The following is a 19,330-nucleotide window of genomic DNA, read 5'->3' as shown; positions in this document are numbered from 1 at the left end:
ATGTACATTCATTGAGTGGGCTTTGCACTATGGCTGGGCCTGCTGTGTGGGGCTGAGTGGTTACTGTGTGGGGAGCTGGTGAGTTGTCCTGTGGGCTGTGGCCCTGGTGGGGATGAGTGATCGCTGTGTGGGATGAGTGGGCCCTGTGTAGGGCTGAGTTGTCCCTGTGTAGGGCTGAGTGGGCCCTGTGTGGGGCTGAGTGGGCCCTGTGTGGGGCATGAGTGGGCCCTGTGTGGGGCATGAGTGGGCCCTTTGTGGGCATGAGTGGTCCCTTTGTGGGCATGAGTGGGCCCTGTGTGGGACTGCGCGGTCGCTGCCTGAGACTGTGCGCATCGCTGTGCGTGGCTGTGTGGTCACTGTGTGCGGCCACGCGGTCGCTGTGTGGAACCGCACTGTTGCTGCGTGAGGCCGCCCGGTCGCAGTGCAGTGAGTTGGTCACGACTCTTGTTTCTCCTTGGCAGAGTGGACTCAGATCATCACTAAGTACCTGTGGGAGCAGCTGCAGAAGGTGGCCGAGTTCTACCGGCAGTCCCCCAGCCAGGGCTGCGCCTCGCCCCTGCCGGCCACGCCCGCCGAGGTGGAGACCGCCCTGAGGCAGTGGGAATACAACGAGAAGCTGGCCATGTTCATGTTCCAGGTCAGCTGCCCTTTCTCTCCGCTATTGTTTTCGCCCGAGGCGTGTTCGGGCTGCGTTTCGCTGCTGAGATCAGATGCAGCACGTCGGAAAGAAAGAAGGAAAGAGAAAAATGAAAATGTGAGGTTTGAAACTTGCGTCTTAGACCAGCTGTGTTTCAGTGGGCAGTGTCGACAGAAGGGGAAAAATGTCTTTCTTGATCAGAGGCAGTGTTTCGGGGCGAACCGTGTGACCACAGCTTTGAAATGCACCCTTTGCCATCCTGTCCCCTTTAACTCGACAGCTTGTGTTTGCGTTATGCCGGTGACGCAACGGCTTGCTCTGGCACAGACGCCTTCTCGTCTGCTGGTTTTCAGCACAACAGCGCTGTTTGGGAGAGACTGCTGGTAATGAGCTGTGGAGGTTTCTGCCTCCTCCCCCACTGTGATGTGTAATGAAAGGGAAACGGATTGAAAGGCATCCAGTTACCAAGTCTTTTGACCAGGTTTTTTTGTTTTGTATTTTTTACCTTGTTTCTGCTGCACAGCAGTGCGGTATCACCAGCAGCAGTGAAAGATAGGGTGATAGGAAGATACGTGTATTAGCACGGTAAACACATGCACAAGGGTTAGCCTAATTGTTCTGCTAGCCTGGTGATTTCTTGTTCTGTTTAGTCTGCGCTATCATGTTGTATATCTTTGACATCCTGTGTATTTTCTATTCCAGTTCATCGCAGATTAGTCAGTCCGCTAAACAAAACATTTTTGGGCCACTGTATTTGGCTGGCTATTTTTAGATGCAGGGCAGCTAAATGATTTATTTTGGAAGTTATTAAGATTGCTAGTACCATTTTACCAGTTATTCTTCAGGTACTTATTGTTTGTTATGCAGTTAAAATTATTTGCACAGTTGTTTGACAGTGTTACTGCAACCTTTTCTGCTAACGTTAATGTTAATGGCTGATGAAGTTGACAGAATACCTGTAGCTTTTTAGTGTGTTGTTTGCAGTAGAATTGCATAGGTTCTGAGATGGACGCTGCTTCTTTTGAACTGATTGGCTGAAGCTGAGGAGATACTCCTGGGGTAATGTGTGTGCATGCGCTGATGTGCTTCAGGTTGACTGCTTGCCTGGGTCAGCATGCTGTAAATGTCAATGGTGCTGACCTGCTTCAGTCAGCCTGCTTCTCTTTTGTCCACTTGCATGGCCTGCAGTCATGCTCCTAATGTTCGCTGTCAGAGTGAGGTAATGGTCTGCTCTCTCCATGTAGGACGGCATGCTGGACAGGCACGAGTTCCTGACCTGGGTGCTGGAGTGCTTCGAGAAGATCAGGCCGGGCGAGGATGAGTTACTGAAGCTGCTGCTCCCTCTTCTGCTGCAGGTAGAGTGTCCAGACCCTGGAGGAGTCTGGGATTTGCACATGTCCTCCTGCTCTGTTTACTCTCACATGGCTGCTTCCATGAGTAATGTACACTTTGTGAAGAAGCCACGCTCTGATTTAAAATGGCTGAAAGTTTTGGTTGGGTTTTCCATAGGCTTCTGCACCTGGGACAGAGAAACCTTTGGATGTTTAACGCGAATGACTAAGTCACCACTCTTAGTTCAGGCGCAGTATGATACATCTGTTTTCTGTGGTTGTAATCTATTCCAAATATGGCTTGATTTGTTTTAAGTCGAGCTGTAATTCAAACTTATTTTGCATTTTGTTGTGGCCAGTAAAACCAGTCTTCTGATGTGGCACTGTGGTAACATTCCCAGCATGCATTTCACCCCCGTCTCATAGGCATCAGAAAATGACTCTGGGATTAACTGTGGGTGCGTGTGGCAAGAGAAGCGTAAAAATGGCTGAGGGCGTTCTCTGCAGATGAAATGTTGAAGACTGGAACGTCGCAATCACTTGCTAAATTTCTTGATTGACAGAGGATATATGCCTACTCGTGTATAGATGGTTAATTCTTAAATACTTTTGGTGTAACACACGTGTGGTTCTTCTTGCCAATGTCTTCACATGCTGTTTGTCAGAATCTTAGGAGCTCTCTTTTGTTTGTTTTGCAGAGCACTGTATGTGTCATGCTCTGGCTATTTGCAGTATCTTCTGCAGTGTAAAAACCTTCTGAATGTTTTTGTGTGAATTATTCCTTCAAGGCACGACTCCCCTCCCACGCTCGTGTGCTCTTTATAGCAGCTTTGATTGAGCCCTGTGTTAGAGGCTACTGTTCACATCGTGAGTGAACGCCAAGAGGTGGAAAATCCAGGGGTCAGAAAGTCCTGCCATGTGTTTCTTTCACCCATGAACTCAGCAAGCTGATTTCACTAATTAGCTCCACCTCCTGAAGAATTGCACTAATTAGCTAATCCCGGTTATTCAAACAAAATACTGGGAACGACTTTTACTTTCCGGACCTGGACTTTCCACCTCTGATGAGTGCCCCTCCCCACTCTGTGTGTTCTCCAGTACTCTGGCGAGTTTGTGCAGTCTGCCTACCTGTCCAGACGGCTGGCCTACTTCTGCACGCGCCGGCTCAACTTGCTGCTAACGGACGGGAGCGGGGGGGCTGGTACGGGGGGTCACCAGCCCCATGGCATTTCGGCGCAGCCGGGCAACGCTCTGCCTCCGACGCCAACCTCCCAGCCAGCAGGGGGCAGTCAACCCCAGACGCCCTTCACAGACTTCTACATCTGCCCCCAGCACCGACCGCTGGTGTTTGGGCTCAGCTGCATGCTGCAGGTACGACACGCCCGTCTTTCTTATGACTCTCTCCTATTGGATCCCGCTCCTAGTTATCGCCCCTCTGTCTGTGTTACAGTAATACAGTAATGCTGTGTTACTTCTTAGAGGTGTTTGTAGAACTAAATTGTGCTGGGTCTGCAGTATCTAGTCCTTTACACACATACAGCATTACCTGGAAGTGTTCCGGAACTTTCCTGCTAAGGGCCTGTGCGATTGAGAGCTGGAGTCCGCATTCCTGCTCCGGGCATTTGCCATAGTTATACAAAGATCCTTTAGGTAGACCTTAGAAATTTGACAGGATGTTGACTGTTTAGACTCTTTTTTTGTCAGTAGTAAACTTGTTGGCGAACTTTAGCCAGTTTCCCTAACCCTTTCAAGCTTGTTCCCACAACAGATAGCCTACTAGCATCATTATTAGTGAATGCTATCAACCCGATGAAATATTATGTGAACAAGTAGCGCCACTGGATTTCTGGAACAGTTAGTATGCAATGTTCTGTTGTCTTTATGTGAAAGCAGCTTCGGAGGGTACTCTAAAGTTCTAAACTCAGGTCCGCTGTGATGCTTTATACACACTTATAAAGTGCTAATGTTGAGCGAATGCACCCTGTACCCTTGCAGAGCATCGTGCTGTGCTGTCCCAGTGCCCTGGTTTGGCACTACTCGCTCACAGACAGCAGGAACAAAACGGGCTCCCCGCTGGACTTGCTGCCCATCGCCCCGTCCAACCTGCCCATGCCCGGGGGCAACGGCACCTTCACCCAGCAGGTGGGCTCCCGTAAGCGCTAGCACGTTAGCCGTGTGCTATCTCACGATGCGGGTCTTTTTGAAGTTGTGGCGGCGTGCCGATTGGCACATTGACTGTGTGGTGACCTGCTGTCGTTTCAGGTGCGCACTAAGGTGAGGGAGATCGAGGAGCAGATTAAGGAGAGGGGCCAGGCCGTGGAGTTCAGGTGGTCTTTCGACAAATGCCAGGAAACCACAGCCGGTACGTGTGCGTGGGCCTAAACTAATTTCATTTTTTCGCTAAGGAACTATGGTAATTATTTATTGAAGCTTCAAATCTAGACCCCTTTATAGTAATTCTTCACCAAGCGCATAGCTTCTTGGTTAGGTATTTATGGGTGTTTTAAATAGTTCCCCGGATTTCCCAGGAAAACACATGTTCACGATTATGTAAGAATTGGGAATCGCCTTTAATATCAGCCAAGTTCCCTGGCTTAATTGCACATGATTATTTCATTAGTTCATTTGAAAGCACTGCAGCAAAGCCTTTGAGTGTAAGTCTGCCTATACAGTTCTGCGTTCTCTATTTATATCCAGAAATATCAAGATGTCAAATTATGAAATGATGTTCAGAGTAGATGTTGTGGCATGTGCATGGCTGTGTATTTTCTGAGTTTTACCTCACCCAAGTGATGTCAATATACAGGTCAATGTATGACTATATTAGTTCATTTTGCAATGATTTTTCAGTGTAACCACTAAGTGCTCATCTGTCTAGACACAGCTATTATTAATAGCCCCTCCCCCTCTGTGTGACCAGGCTTCACGATAGGGCGGGTCCTGCACACCCTGGAGGTGCTGGACAACCACAGCTTTGAGAAGTCCGACTTCAGCAACTCCCTGGACTCCCTCTACAACCGAATATTCGGGTCGGGACAGAGCAAGGATGGGCACGAGGTGGGCTCCTCCAGCACCCCTCCCTCCCCTGTCACACACTGAACCTTTTATTTTACAATGGCTCTCGTTGAAAACATCCGGTCTTTGAGAGTTACCAGGCCAAGTCCAATCTTCTAGGCTTGTAGAAATTGGGATTTGAAATTTACTGAAGGGTAAAATAGGCGAGAATTTAGCAACGGATTTCATTTCATTTTGAATACTCCTGCGAGACATTTTGTCTGGCTAGAGAGGATTAGGGTGAGGAATTGTATGGTGAGGCTCAAATTATGTGGGATATGTACTGAGCCTTTTCCATACCGAGCTCATAGAGCTTTACCAGTATAAAGCAATGACGTGGAGTCCCGGGATGGTGGTGCGCACCGCTGAAGAGCGGAAATGCTGACGGTGGGCGTGTGTTTCCGCGGTCGCTCAGATGACTCCGGATGACGACGCCGTGGTAACGCTGCTGTGCGAGTGGGCGGTGTGCTGTAAGAGGTCGGGCCGGCACAGGGCCATGGTGGTGGCCAAGCTGCTGGAGAAGAGGCAGGCGGAGATCGAAGCCGAGGTGAGTCACGTCTCTGCCCCCTGCCCCCCGCCACCCCCCCCCCCGGCCGGAGGAGGCCGTCCGTGCCATTCCGAGCACGGCCGTGCGTCATCCTGTCCCTTTCCGAAGGGGAGCGGGCGGACGCACAGACGCCTGATCGCACAGATGTGCCGAATGACCGCGGGCAGACGACACGGCTGACAGTTTACCCCCCCACCCCCCCGCTTCGCCATGAGTCACTCGAAGCTGGGAAAGGATGGGTTTTGGGAGTGTGGTGTAAGGCTAACCTGTCTGTCTGTCTCTCTCTCTCTCTCTCTGTCTGTTCTTCCGTCTGTCTCTCTGTCCGTCCGTCCTCTCAGCGGTGCGGGGAATCGGAGGTGGTGGACGAGAAGGGTTCGGTGTCCTCGGGTTCCCTCTCGGCTGCTACCCTGCCCGTCTTCCAGGACGTTCTGCTGCAGTTCCTGGACACGCAGGCCCCCACTCTCAGTGCGTTCTGCTTCTGCCGTTACACGCTTTCACTCACACGTGTCTTACATGTCTGTGGCGGGGTGGTTTCTGTGGGAACTCCCTGCATTAATAAAGCTTATAAAATGTCATGTAAATGTCATTTTATGATCATCATTGTCAGTTGTTTCAATTTATCTGTATAGTACATATATAAAATGATATTATTACAAAAGGCAAAGCTCTGACAATGTGATACTAATTGTAATTTCTAATAAATAATTATTTATTGCTAGTTTGGATTTCCTCTTCTGTCATGAAAATACATTGTAACACACATTCTTAAGCCTGATGTTTCCCAACCAGTGTGCCTTGTGAAAAATTTCAAATGAATAAAAAAGTAATGGCTTGCTTAATTTGGAGGTAAAGCAGTTGTATTACAGGGCTTGCTGTGTGACCGTTGGCCTAATTTGGAGGTAAAGCAGTTGTACTACTGGGCTTGTTGTGTGATCGTTGGCCTAATTTGGAGGTAAAGCAGTTGTACTGCAGGGCTTGTTGTGTGACCGTTGGCCTAATTTGGAGGTAAAGCAGTTGTACTACTGGGCTTGTTGTGTGATCGTTGGCCTAATTTGGAGGTAAAGCAGGTGTATTACAGGGCTTGTTGTGTGACCATTGGCCTAATTTGGAGGAATAGCAGTTGTATTGCAGGGCTTGCTGTGTGACCGTTGGCCTAATTGAGTAAACAGTTTATTACAGGAGCTTGATATGTGGACATTGTAATTTCTAAGAATACATTTATTCAGGCTTTGGATTCCTCCTGTTTGAAGTGTAAAGCATTTTGTACTGCACAGGGCTTGTGATTTTGTAGTAGGCTTGCTTAATTTGGAGGTAAAGCAGTTGTACTGCAGGGCTTGCTGTGTGACCGTTGGCCTAATTTGGAGATAAAGCAGTTGTACTGCAGGGCTTGCTTTGTGACCGTTGGCCTAATTTGGAGGTAAAGCAGGTGTACTGCAGGGCTTGTTGTGTGACCGTTGGCCTCTGTCTTCAGCCGAGCCCGGGAACGAGAGCGAGCGCGTGGAGTTCTCCAACCTGGTGCTCCTCTTCTGCGAGCTCATCCGGCACGACGTCTTCTCGCACAACATCTACATGTGCACGCTCATCTCCCGCGGCGACCTGGCCTCCGACGCCCACCTGCCCCGCCCCCGCTCGCCCAGCGACGAGCCGGCGGACGAATCGGAGCGCAAGGACCAGGAGGTGGGGAGCGGCGTCAAGATGGAGGTGCGTGACACGTTGAGCTCTCACTTTCTGTCGGACCTTGCTTTAAAATAAGATCTGTCAAATTTGGTTGTTTGATACAATTTTCTTTTCTCTCTTCCCAACAGGACACTGGTCTGTCAGAGTCAATGGAGATCGATCACAATTCAAGCGCTAATTTTGATGAGGTAAAGGAATGTTGTGCCTCTCTTAAATTCAGTAAAAACCCTACATTTTTAGCCATAGCAAACTGTTGAAACCAAATATTGGTCCAGTGAAACTGACCGGATGAATGGAATGATTTTATTTGGAGCTGGAATTTTCAGTGCTGAAAAAAGCTGTTTTCCCTTCCTAATCCTGCAGATGTTTTCCTCTCCGGAGAAACCGGCCCCAGAGCAGGATGGGAAAAACAGTGTGAAGGAAAAGGGTCTGGACTCTGGCTACCCCCCTGTGTATGAACACCCCCGTCACATCCAGTACGCCACCCACTTCCCCATCCCCCAGGTGAGCCCTGAGCGTTCTCACTGCTTTAGTACACTGGAGTGGGAACCCCAAAATGAGGCGTTTGACATTAACTGTTAGTAGTCATATTTATTTGCTCTGCAGAGCAAAATGTTTGGGTAGTCTCAAATGAGTCAGTGTTTGACAGCTTGTTGTGGCCTCACTGCTGTTATTCCTGTTGCTGTCAGGCAGCATTGGCTGTAGTATGTGGCTGTAGTGTAGCATGTTCTTGTAACATGGCTGAAGTATGTGACTATAGTGTAGTTTGTGGTTGTAATGTGTTTTGGCAGTGTTGTGTATGGTCATGGTGTATTATGTGGCTGCAGTGAATCTGCCTGGCCAGCAGGGGTCAGTGTAGCGGTAACGCAAGCTCTCGTCCCCAGGAGGAGAGCGCCAGTCACGAGTGTAACCAGCGGCTGGTGGTCCTGTATGGCGTGGGGAAGCAGCGGGACGAGGCTCGGCACACCATCAAGAGAATCACCAAAGACATCCTGAAAGTTCTGAACCGCAAGAGCACAGCCGAAACTGGTAAGGGAGTCCTGAAACTGAAGCTAGCTAACTAGCTAGAAACTAAAGAAAGGGCTTTCTTCCGCCGCTTCCATACGATGAGTACGGGCCCCTAGTAACTTTCAGAACCGTTAAAGTCATTTTTTTAAGAAAAAGCCTTGTTTTTGGGAACAGTGGTAGTGATGTTGAACCGTGAAGAACTGCTGAGCTGTCTTGTTGGTGCGCATGTGCAGAAATGGCTCGCTGTGACGTTCTCGTTTAATCCTGTACGCCTCCTTCATGCGCTCCCTTGCACCAGGGGGAGAGGAAGGCCAGAAGAGGAAGAGGAGTAAACCGGAGGCCTTTCCTACTGCCGAAGACATTTTCTCCAAATTCCAGCACCTCTCTCACTTTGACCAGCACCAGGTCACCTCTCAGGTCAGACACACACACACACACATATGCATGCATACGCACAAATAGCGTTTCATACTGATTTCAGTTTGCTTTAAAACCAAGTGCTATTTGCAGATTGTCACAGGATTTATTTCACTTGACTATTATTCTAAACAAAATTGTTAATCACTATTGTCTGAAAGGTTGCTTAATGGATTTTTCCTAACAGGTGTCCAGGAACGTTCTGGAACAAATCACCAGCTTTGCCTTAGGGATGTCCTACCACCTGCCCCTGGTTCAACACATCCAGTTTATCTTTGACCTCATGGAGTACTCTCTCAACATCAGCGGCCTCATCGACTTCGCCATTCAGGTGCCGAGCGTCATTCACGTGTGGTTGTGTGGTTGTGTGTGTGCGTGTGTGCGTGTGTGCGTGTGTGCGTGTGTGCGTGTGTGCGTGTGTGCGCGTGTGCGCGTGTGCTCTGTCTGTCAGTATGTGTGCTATAGCTTCATACTGGCTCCTGCTCATGTTCTTTTCAGACTTGCCTGTTACACGTGTTTCAGGCTGAGACAGATTGTTCTGTGTGGGAGTGTGTGTATGCTCACTGCTGCGTGCGCGCGTTTGTTTGCCAATGTATCCTCCGTACTTGTGTGTGCTCATCTCTCTTCTGCCTGTTTGTGTGTGTATGGGTCCGTGTGCGTGTGTGTATGTGTGCGTGTTTATGTCTGTGTACGTGTGCATGCGTGTGTCTGCGTGCGTGCGTGTGTATGTGTCCGCGTGTGTTTGCACACACGTCTTCTTCTGCAGCTGCTGAACGAGCTGAGCCTGGTGGAGGCGGAGCTGCTGTTGAAGTCCTCCAGCCTGGTGGGCAGCTATACCACGGGGCTGTGCCTGTGTATCGTGGCCGTGCTGAGGCGGTACCACTCCTGCCTCATCCTCAACCCCGACCAGACGGCTCAGGTGTTCGACGGGTACGCCTCACCCCTACCCAACACAGCACACCAAAAACTGCAGCTGTCACTGTACAGTGCAATATATACGTGTCAAGTGCCAGTCTGTATGTATACATGTAGATTACTAATAATGCAGTTTTTCTGTGGTCTAACCCACTGTGTTCAGTGTTGATGAGTGAATACGTGGTTTTGTGTAAAGGCTAGCTCACTGTGTTTAGTGCTGATGATTGAATCCATAGTGTTGAGTAAAGGTTACTGTGTTGTGTGCTGCTGAGCGAATCCGCGGTGTTGAGTGTTCAGTGAAGGCGCTGTGTTCAGTGCTGATGAGAGCAGTGTTGAGTGAAGGCGCGTGCGGCGTACGCTTTCCCTCCCTCAGGCTGCGCATCGTGGTGAAATCGGGGGTGAACCCCGCGGACTGCTCCTCCGCCGAGCGTTGCATCCTGGCCTACCTGTACGACCTGTACACCTCCTGCAGCCACCTCAAGAGCAAGTTCGGGGAGATCTTCAGGTAAAGTGCTAAACTGAGCTCTTCTCAAAAGAGCTGCTGTGTTAGCATCCTATCCTGATCAAAATTACCCGTCTGCTGATTGGCTGCTGAATCCCTGGGGCTCCCCACTCACTAGTTCCCTAGGTTGTGGCTACAAATAAGTACAGATGGCCTACCTGGTTGAATAAAATGAATAAAAATGATAATGGACCACTGCGATTGTGGTCGGATTTAAAATATTTTTTTATTTATTTAAGCTATTCTTTAGCAATGGAGTTCTGTTGAGATTCAGGTCTGTGCATGTAACATGTTTTATTCTTTGTGGCAGTGAATTCTGCTCTAAGGTGAAGAACTCGATCTACTGCAACATCGACCCGTCCGACTCCAACATGCTGTGGGACCCCGTGTTCATGATGGAGACCATCGCCAACCCCTCAGCGCAGAACTTCAACCACTCCATGGTGGGGAAGATCCTCAACGACAGCCCCGCCAACCGCTACAGCTTCGTGTGCAACGTGCTGATGGACGTGTGTGTGGACCACCGCGACCCCGAGAGGCAAGCATTTTCCTAAAACACACTCCGTTTAAAACACTGTCTGGCCTGAGGACAGGGATGGCTTATGTGAGCGGGATGTGCTGCTGCATATCTGGAGCATTGGATCTACAGATAGTATAGTTTGCTAGATGCTGTACTGTTGAGTATAAAGGCTTTATAGTTTTGAAATGGCTTTGTACTAAAACTTTTGTTTTTTTAATGTTTGAAAAAAGTAATTTTGTGTGTTTAATCTGCTATTCTGCATAAAGCAAAGACTGCATTCTTGAGCTTTCTCATTTCATTTTTGGTAGAACCATGTAACTGTCTAAGCTCTCATGGAAAGGCTGTGGCTTCATTGTGAATTAAACTAGCACTGCCACAACCAGCTAAATTAACACAAGGCCAGAGCCATTTTTAAGTGTTTCTTTGGTCATTTTATTGGGAAAGGGGCTGTTTGCAAAACCTGTGGGCTGATAGCATCATGTTTCTTATACAATGTGAGGAGAAACCTCAAGTCAACCTGGGAGTTTCTGTGACCACAAGGGCAGTAATTCTGATGAGGCCTGGTGGTGGGTTATGGCTCCGCGTTAGTGCGTATGATAAGAGGATGGTGTAAAAAGATGGAGGATGTAAAAAGATGGAGGCCGTAACGCCGTGTGTCCCTCCGGCAGGGTGAACGACATCGGCATCCTGTGCGCGGAGCTGACGGCGTACTGCCGCTCCCTGAGCGCCGAGTGGCTCGGCGTGCTCAAGGCCCTCTGCTGCTCGTCCAACAACGGCAACTGCGGCTTCAACGACCTGCTGTGCAACGTGGACGTGAGTCTGCAAGCCCCCGCGCCCCGGAGACCACGGGGCAGAGCGCTCCCTTCCCATCAGCCCCAGCTCCTGGAACACACCTCACCGCCTTAAAAACGAAAGACAACCTTCATAAGCCATAAGCTTAAGGTTCTAGAACGTGGCTCAGAACTCAGAGCCAAAGAGAAACGTTACAGTTCCCATAGTCACAGTCTTTCAGGTTCTAGAACTCGGCTCAGAACTCGTAAACAAATAGCTGTTCCCATAGTCTTTTTAGTTCTGGAACACAGCTCAGAGCTCATACGCAGAGACCTTACAGTTTTCCATTGGCGCAAACCTACGGCGGCCATTTCCCACCGATGCTTTGATGACTTATGGTGTCAGTGGAAGCCATTTTGTCACCTCTCTTTCTCCCTTGTGCCTGTCATCTCTAGGTGAGCGACCTTTCCTTCCATGACTCCCTGGCGACCTTCGTGGCCATCCTCATCGCCCGGCAGTGCCTCCTCCTGGAGGACCTGGTTCGTTGCGTGGCCATCCCGTCTCTCCTAAACGCCGGTTAGTCCTCATTTTCGATGCCCTCCCGATTCTGTGCAATTTCTGAAAAAATCTGTTTGAGGGGGTCTTAGGGACTGGACCCTGGGGGTTATTAGTCAACTTTGAGCTATGTGCTTTTATGAATTGGCCATGCTGCATCTTGTTCTTGAGAAGGCAATATTTCCAAAAAGCCTCTTGAGACTGCTGTATTAGTCATAAGTAAAACATTTACTATTTTGAGATCATATGAGTGCTGGTCATTTCTCGTTTAATTGCATTTGCTCTGGGCTTTCCGCTCCCAAATACGTTTTTTTTTTTAACACACTTGAGTTTGTACAGCTGAATACGGCGAATGAATCGGGTATTTCACGAGGACTAAAACATTTTTCCTCTCAGGATTATTTTGTCTCGCCCTAAAGATGGAAATCGGTTTGACGCCGATTTTTTTGTTTTTTTAAAGCCCAGAACAGTTTGATTTACTGCTACGCGGCGCTCGGCATGCACAGAACCAGCCCGAAGCACAGACGCCTGCTATTTTTGTTTTGGTGCGAGGGAAAGGGTACATATTCGCCATGCAGCAGGTCTGTCTGGAGGCGGGTGGGGGGCAAACAGACCGCCCGTCTGATCCCGCGGCCCGTCGGCCGACCCGCCCGCCCGAGCTTTGTGCCGCGGCCAGAGGCCTGGCTGGCCCGGAGACGGGCCGATTCCCTCAGCGCCAGCGAGCACAACGGCCCATTCAGAGGTGTTTTTACCAGAGATGTGCTCACCGCTGCCGTGAATATGGCCCCCCGGCGCGCTCTCGGTCCGGCTCGGGGGGCTCAGCTACATGCCAAATTCCGTGCAGATAACGCTATTTCACAGCTTTTCCGCGAAATCGTCACCGGTGTTTGCGAGACGCTCGTGAGTCCAGGAACAAGTCTCCCAAGTTTCGCAACCGGGCCTGTTGCCAACACGGCGTGTGTTTTCCTTACAGACACAGACGTGCCGTCTTTCCGTGCTTTTTGGATTGGGTACACTCATTGTCCCATTAGAGTAGCTGGGCCTTACTGGTACCTGGGAAACATCTTCTACGACCTGATAGCGTCCTGATAGAATTAGAACTTCCTTTCCTACAGGACCTGAACCCACAGGCCCCTGACAACAAGTCTTGAACCTTCCCTCTCCTACATGATTTGAACTCACCGGCCCCTGATAAGAAGTCTAGAACTTTTCCTTCCCAGGTCTAGAACTGGCCTCAGTTCTGCTGTTCTCTTGCCCTGGTCTGTTTCTGTAAGAGTCACTGCCTAAGACCCTGTGTGCTTCTCTCAGCCTGCAGTGAGCAGGACTCTGAACCCGGGGCCAGACTCACGTGCAGGATCCTCCTGCACCTGTTCAAGACCCCCCAGCGCAACCCCTGCCCTCAGGACGGGACCAAGTCAGGTACCGCGGCCCGCACCCGTCGCCATTACGGCTCCTGTACGTCTGTGTTTAACCGCAACGTCGTTTCGCAGGCTAGACCATGCGCTCATCTCTGTGAAAATCTTCTCTCCAGATAAAGCTTCTGTTGGGATCCGGTCGTCGTGTGATCGCCATCTGCTGGCCGCCTCGCAGAATAGCATTGTCGTCGGAGCCGTGTTTGCCGTCCTGAAGGCCGTCTTCATGCTGGGTAAGACCTGCCGCCTTGTGACAGAATGTGATGTTGCTGCAGAAGGTCACAGTGTCCTTCCCCTCTTCTAAATGAGATATAATTACTTTGCTTATTTTTGTTATGTAAATCTCTTCTGTTATGATTATTTGTTGTCTGATTCAAGTTTCATGATTGGCAGTTGAGTGAATACTGCAGAAAATTACTTCCTTGCATGTGATCTAGCTAAAAAAATGGATCCGTTTGTAATAATTAATCCTGATTTTTTTACTTTATTTTGAGGCTTACACAGAAAGCACACGTTGAGCATGCCTATTGAATCATACAGGCCTTGTAAAATAGTGGAACCCTAGCAGGTCTACATGCGGTGTTTAATGTGTGAACTTATGCTGTTGGAATGGCTGGACCGCATTGGGGCATCTCCTGTTCCTAACGCGACCTTCTCCGCGGGCTTCCTCTTCCTCTTCCTCCACAGGAGACGCGGAGCTGAAGGGATCGGGGTTCTCCCACCCCGCCGGCCTCGAGGACATCGCCGAGGACCGGCGCACCGTCTCCATAGAAACGGCCAGCTTGGACGTGTACGCCAAGTACGTGCTGAAGAGCATCTGTCAGCAGGTGAGACCCAGCACGGATGAAGATACTCATCACACACACACACACACACACTCTTGTTACGGAGTTCAACGTTGATTTAGCTGAGAAGATCTTTTCTCTTACTGCGAATTCAGGATTCAGCATTCAGGTTCTGTTTAACATGAAAGGTCAGAGAAGAACGGAGGTGTCTGTAGCAGCAGTGGTCTTGGGAGGGTAATGAAGGCCACAGCGTGTTTCTTATCTAATCAGCTGCTTTGGAGGTTTTTAGTTTGGCCTGTTTTACGCAGACAACTGGGTGAATTTAATCATTTTTTCTGCACTGTTGCTTTTTCCATTGTGCCTTTAGTGACCACAGTGAGGTGGAACCGTAGTTTAATGTAATACCTGAAAGACTGCAGCATCCTGTAGCACAGGGTCCCCATCGGTGCACTCTGGGTCCCGATGGAGTATTCCACCCTGACCGGCTCGTTGTGCAAAGTTCCCGTACAAGAATTAACACAGAACCACATGTAGGTTCTGCTTTTTATCATAATTGAAACCAAATGACAACACAACATGTGAGCTGGCATGAGATTTAGGAATGTGGGCTAATGTTTCCTGAGTCTCTCTTTAATAAAACCATGTTAAAAAATAACTTGTTCATGGGCAGTTTCAAGCCGCAGTTTCACTCCCTGACCTGGCGCTAACTCCACGAGTTAATATCATTTGAGACTTTTTGGCCGTGGTCCTGCATATAGGCTGTTCAGAGGTCACCTGAGGTGGGCTGAAATTGGCTCCTTTCCTGCAAAGAACACCCCCACAATCACAATGTCTTTCAGCTGTTAAAATAGGGCCTTTTCTTTTTTGCGCAAAACTGTGATGTCCCGAACCCCTGGCTTCGTTCTGGAACATCTGTTTTTCTCGTAAATGGGGGGGGAAACTGGCTTTCTGTTCCCGTTTTTATGTAGTTTCCCAGCGTTGGAGATCAAACGCCTGTGTTTCTATTGCTGTAATGGGAAACCCTTCTATCTGCCCTCACAGACTGCAGAGTCATTAAGGGAAGGACCTTTTGAGAACTGGGAGTAATTATCTTGTCTTTACGCTTTGCAATTAGCATAAAGAATAGCCACCCTGAGCTACGACCGTAATGGAAACCTAAATCGTCTCATTTAGCCCTAATTTGATTGTTTCAGGAGTGTGTGCTTATGGCCCGAACTTCAATTTAGCGGAAGTTGTAGCCTGACTTGTGAGCTCTGTCGACAGTGCCATTGACCCTCGACCTCTATCTTTCCCCGTTGCCCCCTTCTCTCCCTCTGTCTCTCTCTCTCTCTCAGGAGTGGGTGGGCGAGCGCTGTCTGAAGTCCCTCTCGGAGGACAGCAGTGCCCTGCAGGACCCGGTGCTGATCAACATCCAGGCGCAGCGTCTGCTGCAGCTCATATGCTACCCGCACCGTCAGCTGGACAGCGAGGAGGGAGACAACCCCCAGCGACAGCGCATCAAACGCATCCTGCAGGTCAGCCACGCACACCGCCTGTACCAGCACTGAACACCAGGACCATAAACCAGAAACACTGTACCAGTGCTGAACACCAGGAACATAAACCAGAAACACTGTACCAGCGCTGAACACCAGGAACATAAACCAGAAACGCTGTACCAGCGCTGAACACCAGGAACATAAACCAGAAATACTGTACCAGCACTGAACACCAGGAACATAAACCAGAAACGCTGTACCAGCGCTGAACACCAGGAACATAAACCAGAAATACTGTACCAGTGCTGAACACCAGGACCATAAACCAGAAACGCTGTACCAGCGCTGAACACCAGGAACATAAACCAGAAACGCTGTACCAGCGCTGAACACCAGGAACATAACAGAAACGCTGTACCAGCGCTGAACACCAGGAACATAAATCAGAAACGCTGTACCAGCGCTGAACACCAGGAACATTAACCAGAAATACTGTACCAGCACTGAACACCAGGAACGTAAACCAGAAATACTGTACCAGCACTGAACACCAGGAACATAAACCAGAAACACTGTACCAGCGCTGAACTGAACTCCAGGAACATAAACCAGAAACGCTGTACCAGTGCTGAACTGAACTCCAGGAACACTATCCTAGGAATACGCCGCGTCGTGTTGCGTTCCGTTACTCTTTCGAGCTCTCGCCGCAGAGAAGGCCCCGCCCCAGAGCTCGGGAGGGGCCGGAAAAAACGCCGCGACCGCGCGCATCGCTCAGCCGGACAAAAAAAAAAAAAAAATGAACTGGCCACCCGCAGTTTGAAGCTTTGCATTGTGGGAATTTGAATCAGCCAGCTAATTGCTTTCAGGGTTTTCGCTGAGCGGCCAGGACTGGGGGGTGGGGGGTGGGGGTGGGGGTGGGGGTGGGTTTGGCCTCACTAATAGGCCCTTTTGCTTTGAAGGCTGTGGGATGCACATAGATTACCTTAATGAGAGAGAGTGTGTGTGTGTGTGTGTGAGAGTATAAGTCTTGTGCTGTGCCCTTGCAGAACATGGATCAGTGGACCATGAGGCAGTCCTCCCTGGAGCTGCAGCTGATGATCAAGCAGAGCACAAACAATGTAAGCAAGCCTGCCTGTGTCCCCGAGCACGGGGAAATTAGGCCTAAGCCATCGGAGGATTCACTGGGCTTTAGATGCTGGTTTTGTGGAATTATACCACTGTGTTTTCACTAATGTTCAATGCGCTGAATGAATCCATAGTCTTTATGGTAAGCCAACTGTGTGTATGTGGTTTTTGTAACAATTGCTGCCTTGAATCACCGCCATAACTTTTATTATAATCATTGCTGCATTGAATTAGCCCCATTAATCCAAAGTTTTTATGATGCCAATTTCTGTATTTAATTGGCTTCATGAATCTTTGGAATTTATGACCGTGTAATGTGTGTTTAATCCATTGCATGCTTCTGAATGGGAATGAGAGGGTACTCTAATGTGTGTGTGTGTGTGTGTGTGGGGAGTACTCTGGTGTGTGTGTGTGTGTGTGGGGAGTACTCTGATGTGTGTGTGTGTGTGTGTGGGAGTACTCTAATGTGTGTGTGTGTGTGTGAGTGGGTACTCTAATGTGTGTGTGTGTGTGTGTGTGTGTGTGTGGAGTACTCTGATGTGTGTGTGTGTGGGAGTACTCTAATGTGTGTGTATGTGAGTGGGTACTCTAATGTGTGTGTGTGTGTGGGGAGTACTCTGATGTGTGTGTGTGTGGGAGTACTGTAATGTGTGTGTGTGGAGGGGGTACTGTGATGTGTGTGTGGGAGGGGGTACTCTAATGTGGTGTGTGGGGTGTACTGTATGTGGTTTGTGGGGGGTACTGTGATGTGTGTGTGGAGGGGGTACTGTAATGTGTGTGTGGGGGGTACTGTAATGTGTGTGTGGGGGGGTACTGTGTGTGGAGGGGGTACTGTAATGTGTGTGTGGGGGGGTACTGTGTGTGGAGGGGGTACTGTAATGTGTGTGTGGGGGGGGTGCTGTGTGTGGAGGGGGTACTGTAACGTGTGTGTGGGGGGGACTCTTTCTGCTTTAACAGGAACAGAACTCCCTGCTGGAGAACATTGCCAAGGCCACGATCGAGGTGTTCCAGAAGTCTGCGGAGATGAACTCCAGTAACCCCTCGGGGAACGGGTCTGCGGCCTCCGGCAGCATCGGGAGCTCCGTCTCCAACAGCAACAACGCCAGCAAGCTGAAGCCCGTGCTCAGGTGCGTACGGTCGCCTGAACGCCCGCTGCGCTGTGTACCTGCAGCCCTGCGATAAGCCCCCGGGGGCTCTGATTCTGAACACAGGGAACCTTCCCAGGAAAGACGCTTTTAACTTGGCTTCTCTTGATCAAGTTATAGAGGTAAAAATCTAATTATTCTGCTGCTTGACTCTCACAGACTGAACTTAAAGGAGAGAAACCATCGTGTTTAATGGTGTGGGGGGATAAATATAAAAACGTTTGTTCTGGTTTGTTTTGACTGCTTTGACGCACTGTTTTAAAGGTATGGATTGGGGATATGCCCCTGTGGTAATCTGTGTCCAGGTACCCTTCAGGTACTCAAAACCAGACTGAACACTGTGCTCAGTACTCCGTCATTCTTACGTTCCTGATCTGCATAATTGCACAGGCTGATTTGCAGACTTATAAAGCCACTTTATTGACTTTTCAGTGAACCGAAAAGAAGATTAAAAAAACAGGTGACGCTGCACCAGACGCCATCAGGGCCATTGTTACTCATTGCTAGTGCATCGGCAGGAAAATAAATAAGACCTTTATTGGGCTGTAAATTCCGCCATTTTATTTGTTTTGCAAATTGAGCCACCCACCTATGCAAATTCCTCCTGGGCAGCTCTCGGCAGTAGAAGAGTGAAGAGCCCAAATAAACTGAGCCAGTGGCCTGCGCAGATATGCTTAATGTTCTGGTGCTGCACGGCCAGCAGCTGTTCCACAGGCATTAGGGGTGTCACCGCGGAATTCTTATGCCCTCTGAGTCGTCCTGACGACCACCCTAAAGCACGTTTACCGGCTGTTCTCTCTGTTCGCCACTGTCACCCCCCGGAGGGGGCACGGTCAGGGGTGCCGTGAGCGCCCGGGCTGTGACCCCCATGCCCTCTGTGTGACCCCCGTGCCCTTTGTGTACCCCGGAGTGGGCGCGGTCGGGGGCTGCTGTCAGCGCCCGGGCTGTGACCCCCGTGCCCTCTGTGTGACCCCCGTGCCCTCTGTGACCCCCGTGCCCTCTGTGTGCCCGCAGCTCGTCGGAGCGCTCGGGCGTGTGGCTGGTGGCGCCGCTCATCGCCAAGCTGCCCACCTCGGTGCAGGGCCACGTCCTGAAGGCCGCCGGGGAGGAGCTGGAGAAGGGCCAGCACCTGGGCTCCTCGTCCCGCAAGGAGAGGGACCGGCAGAAGCAGAAGAGGTGAGGAGGCGCCCCTGAGCCGCTGCACTTGGCTCCTTGAATGGTCAAGAAGCCATTGTGAAATTTGGAGGATATGCCGCTGCGTGTGTTTGTCTCTGCGCGCGTTGTCGCCCCCTGGTGACGGTTTTTTGCGTCGCCTCTGTTTCAGTATGTCGCTCCTGAGTCAGCAGCCCTTCCTGTCCCTGGTGCTGACCTGCTTAAAAGGGCAGGACGAGCAGAGGGAGGGACTCCTTACCTCTCTGTTCAGCCAGGTACAGCAGGTGAGGCCACGCCCC

General features: G+C 50.1%; 1 protein-coding gene across 4 annotated transcripts in view; it reads left to right on the top strand.

Annotated features, from left to right (window-relative positions):
- med12 (mediator complex subunit 12) overlaps positions 1–19,330 on the top strand; it is a 30,097-nt gene that overhangs the window by 2,682 nt on the left and 8,085 nt on the right. For all 4 annotated transcript variants that reach the window (XM_064329340.1, XM_064329338.1, XM_064329337.1 and 1 more), the window contains exons 5-31: positions 462–637; positions 1,882–1,992; positions 3,067–3,339; positions 3,964–4,110; positions 4,231–4,330; positions 4,889–5,025; positions 5,438–5,569; positions 5,908–6,034; positions 7,041–7,270; positions 7,375–7,434; positions 7,610–7,750; positions 8,131–8,275; positions 8,553–8,671; positions 8,859–9,002; positions 9,438–9,601; positions 9,960–10,091; positions 10,399–10,626; positions 11,277–11,421; positions 11,835–11,955; positions 13,243–13,353; positions 13,466–13,579; positions 14,034–14,173; positions 15,466–15,645; positions 16,656–16,727; positions 17,692–17,861; positions 18,894–19,055; positions 19,204–19,315. In XM_064329340.1, the coding sequence (XP_064185410.1) occupies positions 462–637; positions 1,882–1,992; positions 3,067–3,339; positions 3,964–4,110; positions 4,231–4,330; positions 4,889–5,025; positions 5,438–5,569; positions 5,908–6,034; positions 7,041–7,270; positions 7,375–7,434; positions 7,610–7,750; positions 8,131–8,275; positions 8,553–8,671; positions 8,859–9,002; positions 9,438–9,601; positions 9,960–10,091; positions 10,399–10,626; positions 11,277–11,421; positions 11,835–11,955; positions 13,243–13,353; positions 13,466–13,579; positions 14,034–14,173; positions 15,466–15,645; positions 16,656–16,727; positions 17,692–17,861; positions 18,894–19,055; positions 19,204–19,315 (3,893 nt within the window). The remainder of the gene's footprint in view (positions 1–461; positions 638–1,881; positions 1,993–3,066; positions 3,340–3,963; positions 4,111–4,230; positions 4,331–4,888; positions 5,026–5,437; positions 5,570–5,907; positions 6,035–7,040; positions 7,271–7,374; positions 7,435–7,609; positions 7,751–8,130; positions 8,276–8,552; positions 8,672–8,858; positions 9,003–9,437; positions 9,602–9,959; positions 10,092–10,398; positions 10,627–11,276; positions 11,422–11,834; positions 11,956–13,242; positions 13,354–13,465; positions 13,580–14,033; positions 14,174–15,465; positions 15,646–16,655; positions 16,728–17,691; positions 17,862–18,893; positions 19,056–19,203; positions 19,316–19,330) is intronic.

The sequence above is a fragment of the Anguilla rostrata genome, chromosome 3, assembly GCF_018555375.3.
Source record: "Anguilla rostrata isolate EN2019 chromosome 3, ASM1855537v3, whole genome shotgun sequence".
NCBI lineage: Eukaryota > Metazoa > Chordata > Actinopteri > Anguilliformes > Anguillidae > Anguilla > Anguilla rostrata.
The sequence above is the reverse complement of the archived record's forward strand: the minus strand, read 5'-3'. Positions and strand labels throughout refer to the sequence as shown.